The following is a 20,554-nucleotide window of genomic DNA, read 5'->3' on the forward strand; positions in this document are numbered from 1 at the left end:
CATCTCAGATAGCCCATTTTAAAACTTTACTCTTCACTCCCCAACCCTGGTCACCCCCCCAGCTTTTCTCATCTTTGTAAATAGCACCAATCACCCAATTACTCTCGCCAGATACCTGGAAGTCATCCTTGCTTCCTTCCTTTTCTCTGTCATCCCCTAATACCTAATCTATAATTTTAAGTTTCTTCAATTCTACTTTCAAACTAAATCTCACATCCATCCACTTCAATTGAGTTTCACTGCCACCATTTTTTTTTACAATTAATTTCATCTTGTTCTCTTTAATACAGAATATGTGTATATACTACAAAATACAAAAGGTATTATAAATAGGTATTTAGTGAAAAATCTGTCACCTCCCAGCCCCCACAGATGCAATCAGCCGTACCACTTTTTTAGGTATCCCTCCAGAGACTTTTTTTTCACTGCCACCATTCTTGACTCCCACCCAATCCGTTCTCCAAAGTGATATATTTACAAATCTGATGGCACTTCCTTGCACAAAACCCATTAATGTCTGTCCTTGTGTGGCTGATGTGACCCTTTAGTGGCTCCAAGCTAGCTGCAGGGGAACTAACAGTTCGTGAGTTATTCTGCAAATTAGAGCTTCATTATTAATTGAAATACATCAAATGTAAAAGTTTGGTTGGATTTGAAATTCACTTTATGGCAAGAACTCATCAATGAGTTGTTACACTGTTTAAATAGTTTCACCTGTGGTAAATTATCTAATGGTTGTAAAAAATGTTTTAATATTTTGCACCACCAACTCGTTCCAAGTTTCTTGTCAATGGTGACTCAGGAGTTTGAAATCTAATATTAAAGTCTTTATCAGGAGCTGTGTCAGCCCTTTCCCGCCACTTTTTCTGCCGCTGCCACCACGTTCTGCTCCGATGTCCCCGGGCCAGGACTGGCTGGGGGCCCCTGCAGGGAGGCCCAGGCTGAACTCCTTAAATGATCAGCCGGCATCGGCCTTGCCTTGGTCATCGTCAACACTCCGTCAGAGCCTTCTAGCAGGCACGGTCCTGGAGGGGCGAGGCTTAATTCAGTAGCCGGCACTGGGGTAGACAGGCCACATGACAGTGTTGTTTGGTCAAGGCCCAGGAAATGACCGAGGAATGGAAGGCAGGAATGGAAGGCGTAAGATATTCCACCTTGGGTGCAAGGCCAAAACCACTACCCCATGAGACGACTGGCGTTTCCCAGCGGTCTTGTACGTGTGGCCCGAGGAGGAGAACGTTTCGGGGCGGGGACAGGAGCTGGGGGGAGCGCCGACGCCACGACAACGGAAGGCGTCCTCTGAAACCTTTCGGGAAGGGGGCGGGGCGCGGCCGGGCACAGCCAATCAGGACTTGCTCTCAGGCGACGTGAGCGCGCTCGCCGATTCGGTGCTCGGGGGTGTGCAGGGGCGCGCGGGGCCGGGGTCGAGCGACGAGTCATCGAGTCGCGTGGCCGGGTCCGGAAGCTGAGGGGTGGTCTTGCGCCCGGCCTGCCGTCTGCGCTGCCTTCGGCTCCCGCCTGCGAGGCGTGGAGGGGGCGTCGGACCGGCGTCTGGTGAGAGCCGCGCGTCCCCCGGGCCCTGGGCGAGCATCCTCCCGGCCCCCGGGCCTCCTGCTCCCGGCCCGCGGCTTCGCACCGCGCCGCGCCCCCGGGCGCGCCCCGCCCTGGCCTGCCCCGTCTCCGGCGGACCCAGGCGCCAGGGCCCCTCTCTAGTGCAGTCACCGGCGCCGCCTTGGGGCCCGTGGAGCAGACAGGTTCAGGGCGCGTCCCGGGCGGGTACCCGGGGAGTTGGGGCGGGGGCGTGGGAGGGAGGCCCGGCTTGACCCCGGCCCCAGAGACGGTGCGGTGCGGTCACGGGACGGGCCGTCCGGAAAGACCGGGAGTGTGCTGTCCCGGCGGTGTGCGAGGGGGCGGAGCTGCCTGGTTGACAGGTTGCCCTGGGGTGGAAAGGGTTCAACTAAAAGATGGACTTGAAGGTCTGCGCCCGATCGGGACCACATTCTGTCTGGGCTTCCTTGGAAGTTTGATACGCGTTTATTTTTTCCTCCAAGCTTGAGCACACTTGTGAAATTGTTAGAGCACGAAAAAGTGTTTTTTGATCCTCTGATAGTGGGGTACGGTTTGGCGGAATAGATAACTGGTTAACCCAACTGTAGAAACCCTGGAAGAAGCCAAACCGAATTATAGCTCAGGAATAGGGTTCTGAATTTTAGGCCACTTTTATGTAGCCCTGCGTATCTCTGCGAGTCTCGTCCCCTCCGCCCGGGGAAGAGTGCTACGTCGTGTTCTCTTCACGCTCATGGGGCCCGGGGGGACCTGGCGCAAGCAGCGTTCTCACTTGGGCATGTTAACAGACAGACACTAGGCAAACGCTGCATGTGGCGGGATTCTGAGTGCTGGCTTTGATTTTCGGTTCTGGCAATTGTTAACTGTGATTTGGGGCAAGTAAATTATTTTCTCTGTACCCCGGTGTCCCCGTCTGTAAAATGGGACTATTAAGAGGGCTGTGAGGATGAACAGTTAATGCTTGTAAACCTGCTACCATGGTGCTTGGCCCTCAGAAGTGCTTAGCAGATGTTTACTGTCATTGTTTCCTCTGCTCAGTGACTGCTTGGGCCAAGTGTTCATCTGTCTTTTTCCACAGTTGAGTGGGACATTATTTTCCTGGAAAGGGTTGATCACCTTTTGTCAGTATTTAGAATAGTCAGTCTTGAGAGAATACAGGAAGTAGTCTTCAAGAATTGGGTTTCTCACAGATTGCCAGTGGGTTCAAGATGAAGGCATACTTTTCTGGTATCTATCTATCTATCTATCTGTCTATCTATCTATCTTTTAGTGGCTCTGGTTACAATCATGGAATTGATGAGTGAAATGGGTACAAATATCTAGTCCCTTCTGACTCTCTGAGCTCTAGACTTGAGGGGACTATGGACAACACACCTACTTCACAGTGTCTATTTAAAAGACTTTTTGTTTTTAATAGTGAAATATTTCGAATATGCTGAAAAAGAAGACAATATGACACCATCTACCAATCACCAAGATTTAACACACATTAACATGTCACCATGTTTGTTTCAGGCCTCTGCTTATAATTTAAAAAAATAAATGTTTCTATAGATAGCTAAAGTGCTATCAGCCCCATTTTCCTTTTCCTTCCCTCCCTTTCCAGAGGTAACTACTTTCCTGAGTTGGTGTGTAATTTTATTATGGATCAATAAACAACACACATATTTTTAAAAACTTATAGGGGCTGGCCTGGTGGCATAATTGTTAAGTTTGCATGCTCTGCTTTGGGGGCACAGGGTTCGTGGGTTCGGATCCCCGGGGGTGGGCCAACACACTGCTCATCAAGCCATGCTGTGGCGGCATCCCACATACAAAATAGAGGAAGATGGGCATGGATGTTAGCTCAGGGACAATCTTCCTCAGCAAAAAGAGGAAGATTGGCAACAGATGTTAGCTCAGGGCCAATCTTCCTCACCAAAAAAAATAAATAAATAAAAAAATAAATAAATAAAAACCCCATAAAAAATGGTACCCTATTGTATCTAACTGTTTAGAATTTCCTGTTTTCCTCTAATTTTCTGTTTTTGAGATTTATCTATATAGACAAATGTAGACATAGTCCATTCATTTTAATTGCTGTTTGGGATTCCACTGTGTAAAGAAACTAGTGTTATCTTGTTTGCTTTACATTGCACTTTATGCAACTTATATTCTCGTATTATAGTTTAAATCCATTTTGTCACATTTATTCATTCCGTACTGGTCATGGAGACTCTGGTCACAGTTCTCAGTATAAAAATGTATCTTTGGGCATGACATCTTATCCAGAACAAATAATAATGTATACTGGTCGGAGAAGAAAATTTATTAATTTTGTTTCTGGTGCTTCTATTTGGGAGAGTGAACTGCTTAAGATCTATTATGTGGCCTGGACTAGATTGTAAGTTTCTAAAAATGGGAGACCAGGTTTTTCTCAGCTCCACGACTCTCTCAGTTTTCTTTACAATGTTCTGCACAGAGTAGATGATTATTTTTACTTTCATGGCTCTCATAACCCTTCATATATTTGAAAAGTTGATGGCCAGCTGTTTTCAAAATTTGTCAGTTTTAGGTTTGATACTTCCAATACCTTTAAACTTTCCTATTTTACCATTTAATTCAGAAACATAATTAAAAGCATTTAAAAAGCAAGGTATGCACAACACAGTTTGTAGAATGTTACCAATTGCATAATATACACTATATGTATTTATAAGTAAATATATATGTATTTATTTATATATGCGTAGTTTATCTATAGACAGGTAGATAAGAAACTAGTAACTCTTAGCTTCCAGGGAGAAGAACTATATGGCTCGGGAACACAGATAAGAAAACTTTTTGCCATATAGCCTTTTATGACATCTCAATTTTAAACCATGTGAATATACTACTTAATCAAAAAATAAGTAAATTAAAATTATTTAAAAAAAATAATTCTCCCCTTAAAAAGGCATTTTACCACTATTTTCTTTTTTTAAGATTTAACTTCTTTCCTTAAAAAAGCTTTCGCCTTAGTAACATTATTGTATTTTTCATTTATTTATATGGCTAGCTTACTCTCAGTTTTGGTAGAATAACCTTTGAGTTACCTGGTAAATACTAAGCATTTCAGTATTGCCAAATGGAAAGTTTACTGTTCTTTTAAAATAAATACAAAGTGGGCCGGCCCTGTGGCTTGGTGGTTAAGTGCGCGCGCTGCGATGCTGGTGGCCCGGGTTCGGATCCCAGGTGCGCATCGAGGCACCACTTCTCCGTTCATCCTGGGGCCGAGTCCCACATGCAGCAACTAGAAGGATGTGCAGCTACGACATACAACTACCCACTGGGGCTTTGGGGGGAAAAAAAATAAAATAAATAAAATCTTTAAAAAAAAAAAATAATAAAATAAAATAAAATAAATACAAAGTGACCAACCATGAATGATTTGCTTTGCCTCACCCAGCAAATTAAATATCACCAACAATTTATTCAGCTCAAATTTAATGATCAGTGGAAGAAGGATTATGTTCAAGAACACTTAAGACAACCATTTAAAAAAATGTTTTTGTCTCTTTAATGTTTAGGTAGTGCTTAGATCTTATGGATACAACTCTCTTGACACAATGCTCATTTCATTATTTTATGAATGCTTTCCATTGGATGGAATTAGCTTTTACAGGAGATCATTAAGTTCAGAATGGGCCTAATGATGGGCCAATTTGTATGCTCACAGAAGTTCTAGCCTACGAGAGATGAGGTACCAATAGCAGAGGGCTACTGATGGGATTTCCAGTGAAATTTCAGTGTTTACCCTGATCTACAGGGCAGCTCGCCTTTTACTGGCATCCTTACTCAAACTTCTCTGTATTCCTGATTGCCAGTTCTAAATATTGATATACTCCCTGAAACAGGCATCGAGATCAGTCCGTGAAGTGGAATTTTATGTTGATAGAGAGAAGTTGAAAATGCTTCATAAAACATCTCTTTTATCCCTTGCCCCTGATTTTTACTCTTTGAATGGAGGGTATAGATGGCAGGGGGCTGGGGAGGGTGGGCAGAGGAGTTGAGCAATAGCATATATGTGTGTGGTAGGGCCATAGTGCTCAGAGGGAGGCAGCATTCAAAGGGGTGGGGTGAGGAGAAACTGAAGTTTAGGTAAAGGCTTTCCAGAAGAGGTGACACTTAGACTGAGTTTTGAAGGACTAGGAGGAGTCCAGGCAAGAGGGAACTTAAGTTTTAGGTAGAGGTACTTGCGTCTAAAAGGCATAGAGATAAGGAGACCCACTGGTTGAACTGCACTTCGATATGGCTTTGGTACAAAGTAAGGGTAAATGTAGGTAGGGGAGAAGTGATTGGAAGGATGGGCTAGGTCTAGATCAGCAATTTGGACTTTATCCTTAGGTGATGTATCCTGTCTAGCGTAATAATCAGATTTATGAACTCTGGAAAGATCACTCTGAAAGTTTGTGGGAGGCAGGGCAAGACTAGAGCCAGGCAAACCACTTCGACAGCTGTTACAATAGTTCAAACCTAAAAGGAGGACTTGGACTAGGGGATGTCCTGGTGGGGATGAAGAGGAGGAGACAGATTTGAAAGATATTCAGGAGGTGGAATTGGTAGGGCTTAGGAGGTACAGGGTGGGAATAGAGAAGACCAGGATGTCAAGGCTTGTGGATGAATGGAAGTTCATAACTGAGTAAGAGAACAAGGAAGGAGGAAGAGGTTTGGAAAAGAAAATAAGTTTAGTTTAAAACACTGACTGTAAGATGTGTATGGGGCAGGAGATAGCTGGTAGGCATGTGGAGTTTGTGGGCACTGGCTGTAGGTGCTAATGAGGCCTTGAAGGTAGGTTTTTTGTTCTTTAATCTTACTCATCTTTCTCTTCCTCAACATTAATCACAGTCCTTTTTATATAGGGGGTATATACGTGAGGGTGGATAGATTTCATCCCTTATAAGATGTGATCTTGAATCTTGGGGAAGTAGTTTCCTCTCTCAAGACTTGTGTTTCCCTTTCTGTAAGTTAGACAGTTGAACTAGATCAGTTCTCCAAGTTTGCCATAGTCTGGTATGTTGGGATCACTTGTGAGGTATGGCAAGTAATTTTTAATGATAAAGGATTGATGTTTGCTTGCCTTTTAAATGAGAGTAGATTTATGTTACTCTTTCTTAATTGCATTCCAGTGTGTTTTCTTAAGTATGAGAGAAAGGAGTGCAGTTATAGGTGGTCTGATGGAATTTCATAGCTCTGGACATCCCAGTGGATGTGTCACACAGGCGTGTTAGTGGGAAAAAAAGTTAAGAATCACTGTACTAAATGGTAGTTAAGGACTTAGAACTGCAAAATTTATGTTTATATTTAGGACCTATCGTTCTGATTATAAATAATTTTTATTTTTGCAACTCTAGGAACTCTATTTTAAGAATCTCTTAAAACGAGAAAAACAAGTTATGGAGAAGAATGGGAAGAACCGAAAGCTTCGGGTTTGCGTTGCTACTTGCAATCGTGCTGATTATTCTAAACTTGCCCCGATCATGTTTGGCATTAAAACAGAACCTGAGTTCTTTGAACTTGATGTGGTGGTACTTGGCTCTCACCTGATAGACGACTATGGGTAAGACGAAAGCATTTTCTTGTGAAACTCTTCATTGCAACGTGGTGTCCTGGAGAGAGCTTGGATCTTGGAGCCATGCGGAACTAGCTTCAAATCCCAGTTCTACCACTTCGTTTTTGTGGGGCCTTGGAGAGGTTGCTTAGCATCTCTGAGCCTCAGGTTCCTCAATTGTAAAATGGAGTGAAAACCTATGTTGTAGGTTATTGTGAAGAATGGAGATAGGGGTATAAAGTATCCATCACACTGATGCTGCTTAATAGATGCTTGATAAATGATAGCTATAGATATTTTTATTATTTTTTGTTATTTGTTATTACATTCAGGAGAAATTAAATATATATTGTGTGACTATAATAATGTGATTCCATGTAATCTGTTTTGTGAGTTCTAATGGTAATTCTACATTAAAACTGGTATAGAGATCAACAGCATATAAAGTAGTAGATATGGGGGCCGGCCCGGTGATGCAGCAGTTAAGTGCATGTGCTCCGCTTTGGCCGCCCAGGGTTCGCAGGTTCAGATCCTGGGCGGGCACCGACGCACTGCTTGTCAGGCCATGCTGTGGCGAAGTCCCATATAAAGTAGAGGAAGATGGGCACGGATGTTAGCCCAGGACCAATCTTCCTCAGCAAAAAAGAGAAGGGTTGGCATCAGATGTTAGCTCAGGGCTGGTCTTCCTCACAAAAAAAAAAAAGAAAAAGAAAAAAAATAAAGTAGTAGATGTAGAACAAGATTTTAAAAATCTAATTGATCTACAAGGTAAAGTAGAATGTTATATTACCATTACCATTGGTATTTATTATTTTGGTGACATTAGGTTCGTTAATGATCACAATCTAAATTTGAAAAATGAAAGTTGGGAAGTCTTTGAGGGAGCAGAATGTATAAACCAAAGATGAACACGCATTTTGTTGTATGTAATAAAAGGTCATTTAGTGCACCCTTGTGGCATGAAAATGTTAGTGCAGCCTCCACAGATGGTCAAAAATACAGTATTATACAGTCATGCGTCGGTTAACGATAGGGATATGTTCTGAGAAATGCTTGTTAGACGATTTCGTCGTTGTGCAAACATAGAGTGCACTTACACAAACCTAGATGGTACAGCCTAGTACACACTTAGGCTATATGGTTCTAATCTTATGGGACCACCGTCCTATATGCAGTCTGTTGTTGACCAAAATGTCATTATGCGTCACATGACTATATGTGAAAGAAGCTTGTCTTAAAGTAAAATTGTCTTTTTCAGACTGTTCTTTAAAAACAAGACAATAACAACAGCAAAAACAAACAACACCTGCCTCCAAAAACCAATTTGCTCTAAGAAAATATTTAAAGAGTAGAGAAGAAACTTATGGATAGCTCAAAAAATACAGAGATTTTAAAAATATGACATGATTTCTGGCTATCTAAGAAAATCCACTGCGTTTCCTTACATACATAGGACAAAGATAGGACAAAGTAGAAGAGAAATTTTAGCTAGAGCCTGAGATGAAAGCCTAAGTGGGTTCTTTCACTTCTGTGAGAAAAGTCGGACAGGAAGACTAGTGGGAGAGAGGCTCTCCTGGGAATCGCGGTTGGTGTCTTATCTGCCTACTGCAGCAATTAAGCGTGGAAAGGTAGTATTTGTCTGGTGAGACTGTTAAATAGGAAATTTGACTAGGACTTAATGGAAATGTATGTTTAAAGTACATTCTAATATAAGAAATTGGTTGCTTTGGGGGAGGGGAACTGGATGACTGGGAAACAAAAGTGAGAAGGTAGCCTTTTCACTGTAGAATCTTTTGTGTCTTGAATTTTAAACCACGTGAATGTATTATCTATTTTAAAAAGATATTAAAACAGCAGAAAAAAATCAGCTATCTTCTATTTCAACTACTTAGATATTTTTTTAAAAAGCAGCATTTTTACACTCTTAAGAATTGGCAAAAAAGCAAATCAAGTAACAACAGACTACTTAGAAATTCATTTGTTCATTATTTCATATATGAGTTGGTGATACAAAATATTAAAACATTTTAGAGCGGTTTTGAGTCTACAGCAAAACTGAGCAGAAGGTACAAAGGTTTCCCATATACCTCCCTGTCTTCACACATGCATAGCCTCCCCCCATTACCAACATCCCCCACCAGAGTGGTTCATTTGTTACAATTGATGAACCTATATTGACACTTCATTATCATCCAAAGTCCATAGTTCACATTAGGGTTCAAGTTGGTGGTGTAAATTCTAAAAGTTTGGACAAATGTATAAATGACATGTTTCCACCATTAGAGTTTCATACAAAGTTGTTTCACTACCCTAAAATTCTACTCTACCTATTCATCTCTCCCTACCCCTAATCCCTGGCAACCACTGATCTTTTTACCATCTCCATAGATTTGCCTTTTCCAGAATGTCATAGAGTTGGAATCGTACAGTATACAGCCTCTTCAGATTGACTTCTTTCACTTAGTAATATGCATTTACATCTCCTTCATGTCTTGATAGTCCTTTCTTTTTAGCCCTGAATAATATTCCATAGTCTGGATGTACTACAGTTTATTTATCCATTTACCTGCTGAAGGACATCTTGGTTGCTTCCAAGTTTTGGCAATTATGAGTAAAGCTGCTATAAATATCCGTTTCGCAGATTTGTGTGTGGACACAAGCTCCTCTGGGTAAATACCAAGGAGCACGATTGCTAGATTGTATGGTAAGAGTATGTGTAGTTTTGTAAGAAACCGCCAAGCTGTCTTCCAAAGCGGCTGCACCATTTTGCTTTCCTACCAGCAGTGAATGAGAGCTCCTGTTGTTCTACATCCTCTCCAGCATTTGGTGTTGTCAGTGCTCTGGATTTTGGCCATTCTAATAGATGTGTAGTGGTATCTCATTTTTGTTTTAAGTTGCATTTCCCTGATGACATACGATGTGGAGCATCTTTTCATGTGTTTATTTGCCATCTTTGTATCATCTTTGGTGAGGTGTTTGTTAAGGTCTTTAGCTACCCCCCCCCTTTTTTTTTTGAGGAAGATCAGCCCTGAGCTAACATCCATGCCAATCCTCCTCTTTTTGCTGAGGAAGACTAGCCCTGAGCTAACATCTGTGCCCATCTTCCTCCACTTTATATGGGACGCCGCCACAGCATGGCCTGACAAGTGGTGCATTCGTGCACATCCAGGATCCGAACCCGGGCCGCCAGCTACGCCACGGGGTCAGCCCCCCATCTTTTTAAAAACTTATAAAAGAAAAAGTAACCATTGTTAAAAGTTTGGTCTCTTTTTTTCTTAATAAAAAACGTTCTCCGTCAGATGTTTCTCCCTCCAGGTATTGATATTGACCAGGACAGGGCACAAGTGAGACTTCCAAGGTGCTGGATGTGTTATATCTTGATCTGGGGTATTCAGGTAGAATAATTAGTTAAGCGATCTGTACATTTATGGTCTGTGCTTTTAACTTTTTTCTGTAAGTTATACTTTATTTTAAAAAGTAAATTTTATAAAATACTTTTCCTTTTAGGGTTGATGTTAAATTACTTTTCTCATATGTTTTTATGGCTGTATGTTTAAGAACATGCTCTCACATCTTTGTTTCTCTCCTGCTTTAGAAACACATATCGCATGATTGAACAAGATGATTTTGACATTAACACCAGGCTACACACGATCGTTAGAGGGGAAGATGAGGCAGCTATGGTGGAGTCAGTAGGCCTGGCCCTAGTGAAGCTACCAGATGTCCTTAATCGCCTGAAGCCTGATATCATGATTGTTCATGGAGACAGGTTTGATGCCCTGGCTCTGGCTACCTCTGCTGCCTTGATGAATATCCGAATCCTTCACATTGAAGGTGGGGAAGTCAGTGGGACCATTGATGACTCTATTAGACATGCCATAACAAAACTGGCTCATTATCATGTGTGCTGTACCCGAAGTGCAGAGCAACACTTGATATCCATGTGTGAGGACCACGATCGCATCCTTTTAGCAGGCTGCCCTTCCTATGACAAACTTCTCTCTGCCAAGAACAAAGACTACATGAGCATCATTCGGATGTGGTTAGGTACGTATCAGACTTTATTCAGTCTAATGGTTGTTTTTGTCAGTGTTGGGTATGTTTCAGTCCTTTCAGAAACTATTGTGGATAGAATATTCCATTAGCAATCAGAAGGCTAAGATTTTAGTTCATAGATCTCGCCCGATGGTATGACTTCACCTCTCTGAGACTCACCTTTTCTGTAAAATAGGGTTAATGAATTGAATTTTTAAAATCTATGCTATAATTTATAGAATGGAATGCTTTTAATCCATTAAATATAATGTTATGGGTATTTAGTTACAAGTACAGATCCTGATATAATAAAAAGGAAAAAAAAGCAAGCTATAAAATTACGTGGGTAATATGATGCCATTTTTATAAAAACTATAATATAGTGGAAAGGTTAGGAAGTATGTACACCAAGTCATTTATAATATTTATTTCTGGTTAGTAGAATAATGGGTGTTTTTATTTTTGTTTTCCTGTATTTTGTTTTTTAGTACAATGAAAAAAAATTATTTTTAATTTTAATGCTTGTCTTATGGGATTGCTGGAATACTCAGATGAGATAATAAATGTTGAAAGCAGTTAATAGGCCATAAGTACTTATTAATATAAGAGATTACAATTATTATTAAGCAAAAGTCATAGTTGTACGATTAGAGTTTATTATCACTGTAAGTAAGCCTGAAGGTCTGAAATCTTCACTGATCAATGATCTAGCTTCCTGGAAATTACCTTTTGCTAATCAGAGGCAAAGAAGATAGGTTAATAAACAGAATGTCAATTGGTTAATTTATAGTGAAAGTACTATCTAGAGGACAAATCAGGATTGATCATCTATTTAGGTATGTAAGACTCTCCTTTTTTAAGAGGTAGATCTATTGAATAATGAAATTAATGAATAGAAAATTGATTTAGTGATTGTGTATATTTTTAATCCAGATCACATTAGAACAGGAAAGGCAGCAGGCTTTCCTACTATGTAAATTAATCCATTCTATATATTTCTTATCCTTGGACAGATTTGTAGTTACCAGGGAGCCTGTCTAGATTATGCTGGTGGAGCAAACTTCTGCCTCTTCAGTCTCTCTTTTTTATATGTTTCTAAGTAAACAGTCTTGCATTTTGTTCTCATTATACTGTTAGCTGTCTTTGTATTCTGAAAAACTTTTTCTGAAAAACTTGTGATGAATAGAAAATAACCCTTATAAAGCAGAATGCAGCAAGATTGTACTTGTAGGGCTTAAGGTTCTATTGGAACCATTTAAGCAGTTTCTGTATGAAAAGAAGGATGAAAAAATAGCAAAAAATAGGTTTTTTTTTTTTAAACCAGTGAAAAAGAAAACACCACACAGTGCATTGGAGCCTCCCACCCTGGCAATGATACATTTTGTGCAAAGCCTATAACTGCTTCTCGACCTGCAACTTCTGGTGTATCACTCTGCTTATAGGAAGAATAAGGTTGAGTAGGCAACTCAGAACATGCAGGTTATAATCAGAACGTTAATAAATAACAGTCCTAATAAAAATATTAGCAAAGTTAAAAGGACATGTTAAATTCCTAATAATGAAAGAAATACCACGGTAAATATAGAACTTTACAATACAATACAAAATGATGATACCTTAATGGAAAGGGTGGGGAGGAAGGGCCGAAGCCGCTGAGTTCTGGAGACAAAGGCAGAGTGATGCTGTCAGAGTTGCACACTGAGAAGCAGGTGCGGGCTTGCATAAAATGTGTCCTTGCGGGGGATGGGTAGCTCAGGCTCATTGTCGTGCTTTTGCTTTTTTACTGGTTTAAAAAAAGCCATCTAGTTTTTGCTCTTTTGCCATCGTTCTTTTATAAAGAAGCTGCTTAAATGGCTCCATATAGAAGCTTAAGTTACAAAGTGCAATCTTGCTGCATTCTGCATTCTATGGGTATTTTCTATATACTACAATTGTTTCTTAATCACACTTAACATAGAAGATAAATGAGAAGTGGAGAGCTCTCATGGGGTAAACTGCTGGAATTTTTCTTCCTTTTCACCTTTCACTTAGCCCTTAGCCATAAGTTGTAGCAATAAGTTGTATAGAATGATGCTCTGCGTGGGACTGCAGAAGCTCCATAACATCCTCACTCTCAAAGAAAAATTGTCACCAGAAAGAAAGCACAAAGATCAGAGAGACTTGCCCTAAAAGTGTTCTCAAGACAGAGTACATGGACAAACTGAACCAAGAGAGAGCATGTGGGGTGAAGGGGCCTTGTGACAAGTACTGTGTTTTTCCACAGCTTGTTGTGTACATTTACAGTAAGGTTCTTTGGATTCAGCAGTGAGGAATCATGTATGAATAACTCAACTACTACATTAAAGGCTGCCATCATTCCTCTATTTACCAGTCCCAGATGAGCTAAATTCACATTGTAGAAACACACATTATAGTGGGACCAACTTGTACCTGTGGTCAGATTGTGACATAGACATAATATTTCCATATCCTTTACAGTGAAGAAATATCTTTTATTGCTACTCCTCCCCCCAAGTTTTTAATTCTCTTTGAAATAGTTTCTTTCTAATGGCCCTGATCTATATCTGGTAGATTATCTGAATTTATGTTGATCTCATCTTTCTAGACTTTTGTTTCTGATGGATTCTTTTAGGCCTTTAGGTCTTTTTCCTGCTTTGTACAAAAATTTATTAATTATATCACCCCCACTCTCAGTTTAGAACATAATATGGAACTAATAATTATTTAAAATAAAATTTTGGAGTCTGTAGTCTTTTAAATCAAATACTACTGAAGATTCTTAGTAAAAATTCTCTGTTACCATTAAATCATAAAAAATAACTGCTACTGGTTGAGTTTGGAAATTAATGATGAACTTATATAGTTCATGAGAGTTGATCATTAAAATTAATATCACAAAGAAATATATTCTTTCATTAAAAATAAGCAAGTGGAGCTCATTTTCAGTGTTATGGGATAATATAGGTCTGTTGATAAATGTTTTGTGTTATTTGGCATAGCACTGTCCATTTGAACCTTTTACACTTTAAATTTTTGCTGAGGAACTATCCTTGGAATCCCTGCCTGGGGATGAGTAAAACCTTTCTAGTTCCTTTGAATAGAATTAGAAACACTTGCCATTTGTTGAATCTGGTGGGCAATGGTATGGGGAAGCTCCTATGCATTATATGAAGTATATTGAATGCTCATTCAGTCTCTTAATGCCCTGATCTGCAACGTTATTATTCACTAAAATTTCCGATAATTCATTAGAAACACTAGTTAGAGATTGGGAAGATTCACGTTTTTCTAATGCTTTGAAATATTTCGAATTTTAAAACAATGAATTCTAGTGTCTGCTATTTAAAATTGTATATTTTGTTTGTGGTATCAAGCACTTAGCAAAATGTTGTTTGCTTAATCTTTGGACTTATTGCTATAAGTTCTCATTGTTTGATCCAAATTTGGATGCCCTGCTTAGAGTGTGACAAACTGTTTTTTCTTTAGAATTTTTAAAAGCGCAGACTTTGGGGTCTTGCTTTTTAGAATTTGCTTCTTCCTCCTTTACGATTCTTAACTAATGAAGGAATGTGGTTTGATTTTCTTTAAACAGGTGATGATGTAAAATGTAAAGATTACATTGTTGCACTACAGCACCCTGTGACCACTGACATTAAGCATTCCATAAAAATGTTTGAATTAACATTGGATGCACTTATCTCATTTAACAAGCGGACCCTAGTTCTGTTTCCAAATATTGATGCAGGTAATTGAACTTGAAAAGTATGCCAGCTGCCTGTCCCGTTTTATGTTTCTATTATCTCTTCTTTTGACTGCCCTTCCTATCTTGTTCATCTCATCATTGAAGCCCACTCTATTCTGAAATTTATTCCGATTTTCAAAGGATCACCATTTTTGCAGTAGATCAGAGACTTTGTGATATTGTTGTCAAGTTTAGTAGAAACTTAATGAGAAAGAAATAAATACTGAAAAAAGTAGTCTCTAATCTCCACTTTAGTTTAATGTTTAGTCTCTTCCCTTCAGTTTCCACCAACGAGAAAATGCAATAGCCAAGAGACATAAACCTTAAAAGGTGAAAGAGTATCTGTAGAAAAGTAATGATCCCACTGGCTGCAGTATAATAGCCATTCTTGTTATTTTGTGTTCTCTTGCTTATCTGTGATACCTTAAAATAATCTTGAACTTAAGCAATTTAGATCTGGATTCCCCAGCCAGTTGGTCCTCAAGCCTGACATGGTTGATCACCTACTGGTGGATGGTACTGTCAGCTTTGGTGCTGTGAGACCTTAGGCAGGTTAATGGGGATATGAGGTATAAGTGAGAAATGAAAGAGTAGGACCTAACACTGAGGAACTTGCAAATACTGGTTATTATTAGCCAACACCACTTATTGCTGAGCTCTTAGGCATTTTTGATAAAGGAGGCAGGACCCCTTCTCTGCTGTGCCAAGATGTCACTATCTTACTCTGAAAGAATCCTTCTCTTAGTGTCTCTTGAATAATCTTTTCGGTTAGGGGAAACAAAGTAGGGTGTTAGTTGAAAAAAAAATTAAGAACCCCAGATTTTGTCTGGGGAATGTGTCATATTTCAAAAACCTTAATATTTATTCTTTTCTAATTCTTTAAATTTTTGTAGAAATATTTGTAATTATATATCTCTCGTTCAATATTCATTGTCACTTATATTCTGTTTATAATATTATTTCCTCATTGTACACACTTTAGAATTAGAGATATTTTTTCCCTATGAAAGTAAAGGGTCCTAGGAATGCCTGAATCACGTCTGCCACTTGCCTCTCCTCCTCACAGGGTTTTTGATAAAATATACACAATGAACAATAGGGAAATAAGAATCAAGGCATCACTTTCTCATTATCTGGCTTAGTGCCCAGTTCCCTATGTAGGGTTCACTGGAAGACAGGATTAGTGCCTGTGGTTTAGGCTCTAGGCCAAAGAGAAGCCTTCAGCTGAGCCCAAATCTGAATCCTGGAATAGCAGCACCTGGTGTGCCCTGTACTACAGTAATTATAGGTGATGACCGGCATGCTCTGCAGGAGAGAAGTGGCCTGAGAGAAGTGGCCTAAGAGAAGTGGCTGTGAGGACTTAAACCTTGAGTCTGTCACCTACCATGCCACAAAGAGAAAGAGAGAGAACGCATGCATGCCCAGCTTCTGTTAAATCAGTGGCTCCTGCCCATTGGTGAACTTCATGGTATGGTCGCTGTCCTGCCTTCTAAATAATCAGATTACCAACTTTGCCTCCCTTGGTAATTGGTAGCTAGAAAGGGGTGAGTAGAGAGGCAAGCAGAGAGGCGTTAAATATTGCCTCCCCCTCATGCATCTGTAACATTTTTTAAAATCATGCATTTAAAATAAAATATGAGCCACAGTATCAGAATCTATCTTTATTTTCTTGGAGCCTAGTCCATGGAAGTGGGAGTGCTATCCTGTTGAACTACTGTTGGTGTAAATGTGTGCATAGCTGAGGCAGATGCTCTCTGATCAGCTGGGTGTGTGGAGCCCGAGACCTTTCCATTTAGGAATTCCCAGCTTCAGAGATAGACTGTTGGCCTGTCTTGAGCCTCTTACTTGTTGTGTAAAATAAAGGCTTTAACTGGGGCATTAATAGACAGTATTTGCTTTGCTGGGTGCTGTTTGAAAGATCCCAACTGCTGCTATTTAAAGTTCCTAGATGAGTTGAAGCAGAGAGCTGATCAGACATTTTAGATATTCATCATTCATGAAAAGATCAGTAATTAAAATTACTATCTCCCTAATAACCAGTGTGAATTTTTATAGGGAGATTTCTTCAAGTGGGGCCATACTTGCCAATGAAAATAGTTTCTTTATCTCATAAACCATTTAACAATTGGTTCTTTTCATTTTCACAGGGAGCAAAGAGATGGTTCGAGTGATGCGGAAGAAGGGCATTGAGCATCATCCCAATTTTCGAGCAGTTAAACACGTCCCATTTGACCAGTTTATACAGCTGGTTGCCCATGCTGGTTGTATGATTGGGAACAGCAGCTGTGGAGTACGAGAGGTGGGAGCTTTTGGAACACCCGTGATCAACCTAGGAACACGTCAGATTGGAAGAGAAACAGGTATCTACCCTTGCTTATATTTCAACTGAGTAGGCTTGATACATACATGAATTATTACAAGGTATGCAGGTATCAGTGCTGGCACATGTTTTTATGAACGAGTGAATGAGGTTAATGACCACTTGTAGTGTAAAATCTATAAATAGCACATGGTGATTACCAGATGTTTTTAGGGCTCTACTTACATTTTTATTGTCTTAGTAATATCAGTTAGAGCTAAGAGTTTCTTAGTTAATTATCTTTCATTTTCTGGGCCCAGTAGAGTCCCTTTAGTCAGTACTTTAGAGCGCAGCAGTTCTCAGTAAGATGACCCCATAATAACTAAAGCATAAGTAGGATTATTATTAATGAATTTGCTAACTGAGCTAGATCCTGTTATTAACATTAGTCCAAGTTCTAATCTATACATGGAAATATGTTTCTGTAGCTAGTGGAAAAATGTATGTAGTTTATGGGAAAAGAACCGGACTAGAATCAAGGAGATAGTTCCAGCTCTGCTTTTTCTCTGTTCTTCATAATTGCTACTCTAACTTTCTATTATCTTTAGACCTTCTCCTTTCATTCCCAACATATTACTTTGCTCCCCACTTCACAGAGAAAATAGAAGCCATCAGATGGAAATTCCTTCAACTTCAGTAATTCATTCATTAAGAAAATATTTAATCAGTACCTATTATGTGCTAGGCATTGGGTTTGGCAGTAAACTAGACTAACAAGGGCTAAGCTCTCATGTAACTTCCATTCTAGTGGGAGGGGAGGTAGATGATAGACAGAAAAAAAGAAAGAAAAATATCAGGATTTCTGTGTGCTTTGCCAACTATAACACAAGGTAATGTGATGGGCTACGTTAGATTGGATAAGGGAAGGCATCTTTGATGAGATGACACTTAAGCTGAGATCTGAATAACAAGGAATCAGCTATGTGAGGATCAGGGAGAAGCAGAGGGAACAGCTAGTATGAAGACCTTGAGGTGGGAACAAGCTTGATGTATTTGAGAAACAGAAGGGCCAGCATAGCTGTAGAGTAGTAGGCAAAAGGACAAGTGATACAAGATGATGATAGAGAAGGAGGCAGGCCTCTGTAAGCCAGGGTAAATGACCTGGGATTTTTTCTAAGGATGATGGGAAGCCATTTAAGGGAGAAGATGACACGATATGACTTACATTTTGGAAAGATCACTCTGGCAGCTCTATGGAGAGTGGAATGTGGTGGGACAGGAGTGGAAGCAGGGCGACCAGTCAAGGGGTTATTTCAGTTCATGTGAGAGATGATAGGGGCTTAGACTACGTGGTAATATTACAGATGGGGAAAAGTTAGATTTGGGGTTTGTTATAGTACTTGCTGATGCTTGGATGTGAGCAGTGAAAGGAAGAAAGGAATCAACAGTAACTCTTAGATTTTTGTATTGAGCAGTGGGGATACTCTTTTCTGACATGGGGGATACTGAGGGAGGCACAGATTTGGGAAGGCGTGGAAGTAAGATTTCTCTAATGGCCATGTTAAGTTTGAGATGCCTATTAGAACTCAAATTGGAGATAGCAAGTAAGCAGCTAGATAGTTCCAGAGAGAGTTAGAGTTGGAGATATAAATTTGAGAATGATTGGCATATAGATCGTGTTTAGTTAGGATATCAGGTCTGCTGCTGTAACAGAGAGACCCAAAATAATAGTGTCTAAGAGAGTTAGATTTTCTTTGTTTCTCATTGGTATGGCAGCTCCACAGTCATCAAAGACTTAGCCTTCATCCATCTTCTTCATGGGTGCTCCGGCTCTTGCTGTCAAGTTCACTTTTTAGCCACTGGGAAGGAGGAGAGTGGAAGATGTCAAAGATGAACAAAGTCACAAGGCCACATCTAGCTGCAAGGGAAGCTGAAGAATATAGTCTTTATCTGGGTGATCAGACACCCAGCTAAAAATTCTGTTACTGGCACAGAGAAAAGATATTGAGGATAATGGTGCACTCTGCCAGAGATGGTATTTAAAACCAAGGGGCTAAATGAGATTACCCCGAGGAGAACGTGTAAATGAGGAAGAGACTGGAGCCCAGGACCAACCTGCGGAGCCCTCCAGCATTCAGAGTTCTGGTGAGGAGGGAAGGGCCAGCACAGCAGACTGAAAAGGAGCTGCCAATGAGGAAAACCAGGAGTGTGATATCATTAAAGCCCAGAAAATAAAGTGTTTCCAGGAGATGGTGTTGAATGCTGCTGACAGATCAAATAAGATGTGAACAGTGAATTGAACGCTGGATTTGGCAACGTGGTCTTTTTTCAAAAGCAGTCTCTCTACTTTCTGCGACCACGCTTATATAAACACATGCCCATCCATCCTTTCCTTCTTCCCTTCTTTACATTGGAGGGTCTGGAGTGTGGGGTCTCTCCTGCCTGTCCACTGCTCAACTTTCTACCTGTGTTCTAAATCCCCACACCTCCTGCCTTCTCAGGGACCTGTCAGTCATCCTTTTTCTACCATGTAGCCTCTTCATCATTTAAACATGCCTAAGCCTCTCACATCTTAAAAATAAAACAATGCAAAACAACCCCTTCTGTGACCCCACACCTCTCTCTAGCCGCCACCCTTCTGCTCTTCTCTTCTTAGCCAAGTATGTTGAAAAACATGGCTATTTTCATTGTATTTACTTCCTCACATTGGTCAGAAAATGTATGGAGAAAAAGTGACTGCCTGAACAGCTGACTGGCTAATTGACTAACTGCCCAACCTGGCCTGACCAGCTGATTGAACAACTGGCTGAGTAGATGGAAGGCAGGGCAGACTGAAAGACTGGACATGCTAGGTGACTAGATGAGTGGTAAGTGGATACTAGATTAATCCACCTTATTTATTTCACTAAACAAACAAAAACTTAGTTTATTCTCTTTGGGAATAAAGGACCCTAGTGTCCTTAAGTATTTGATATATGGAAATCTTGCTGAGAGTGCTTTAAAGGGTAGAAAATAGAAAAGTTGATGTTTCTCTAATAAAAGAAGACTCATTTGAAGTCCTCCAGGTTTCAAGGTCCATTGTGAGCACAACACGCTGCTAATTTCTTTATTCTTTGGATATTCCCACTTCTGAATCATTGTAACGTGTCACTGGATTTACCTAGGGGAGAATGTCCTTCATGTCCGGGATGCTGATACCCAAGACAAAATATTGCAAGCGCTGCACCTTCAGTTCGGTAAACAGTACCCTTGGTGAGTATATACCCTTTTAAAAAAAGTGATTTAAAAGAAGAGCTGCCTCTGGCACCATTTTCAAGCTGTGATCACCATTTAATCCTTGTAA

General features: G+C 40.2%; 1 protein-coding gene across 5 annotated transcripts in view; it reads left to right on the top strand.

The window, feature by feature from the left end:
- The window catches only part of GNE (glucosamine (UDP-N-acetyl)-2-epimerase/N-acetylmannosamine kinase), a 44,945-nt gene that overhangs the window by 9,919 nt on the left and 14,472 nt on the right, over positions 1-20,554 (top strand). Inside the window, exons 1-6 of one of the 5 annotated variants that reach the window (XM_014779618.2) lie at positions 1,404-1,554; positions 6,939-7,144; positions 10,731-11,182; positions 14,763-14,915; positions 17,060-17,272; positions 20,376-20,463. In XM_014779618.2, coding sequence (XP_014635104.1) covers positions 6,981-7,144; positions 10,731-11,182; positions 14,763-14,915; positions 17,060-17,272; positions 20,376-20,463 — 1,070 coding nt within the window. In that variant the 5' untranslated portion in view covers positions 1,404-1,554; positions 6,939-6,980. Of the gene's footprint in view, positions 1-1,403; positions 1,555-6,938; positions 7,145-10,730; positions 11,183-14,762; positions 14,916-17,059; positions 17,273-20,375; positions 20,464-20,554 lie in introns of those variants that run through there. The other 4 variants (XM_014779617.2, XM_087419499.1, XM_087419500.1 and 1 more) reach the window with 4 other exon arrangements.

This window comes from Ceratotherium simum, chromosome 29, assembly GCF_057802395.1.
Source record: "Ceratotherium simum simum isolate JZ-2026a chromosome 29, ASM5780239v1, whole genome shotgun sequence".
In the NCBI taxonomy this organism is placed as follows: Eukaryota; Metazoa; Chordata; class Mammalia; order Perissodactyla; family Rhinocerotidae; genus Ceratotherium; species Ceratotherium simum.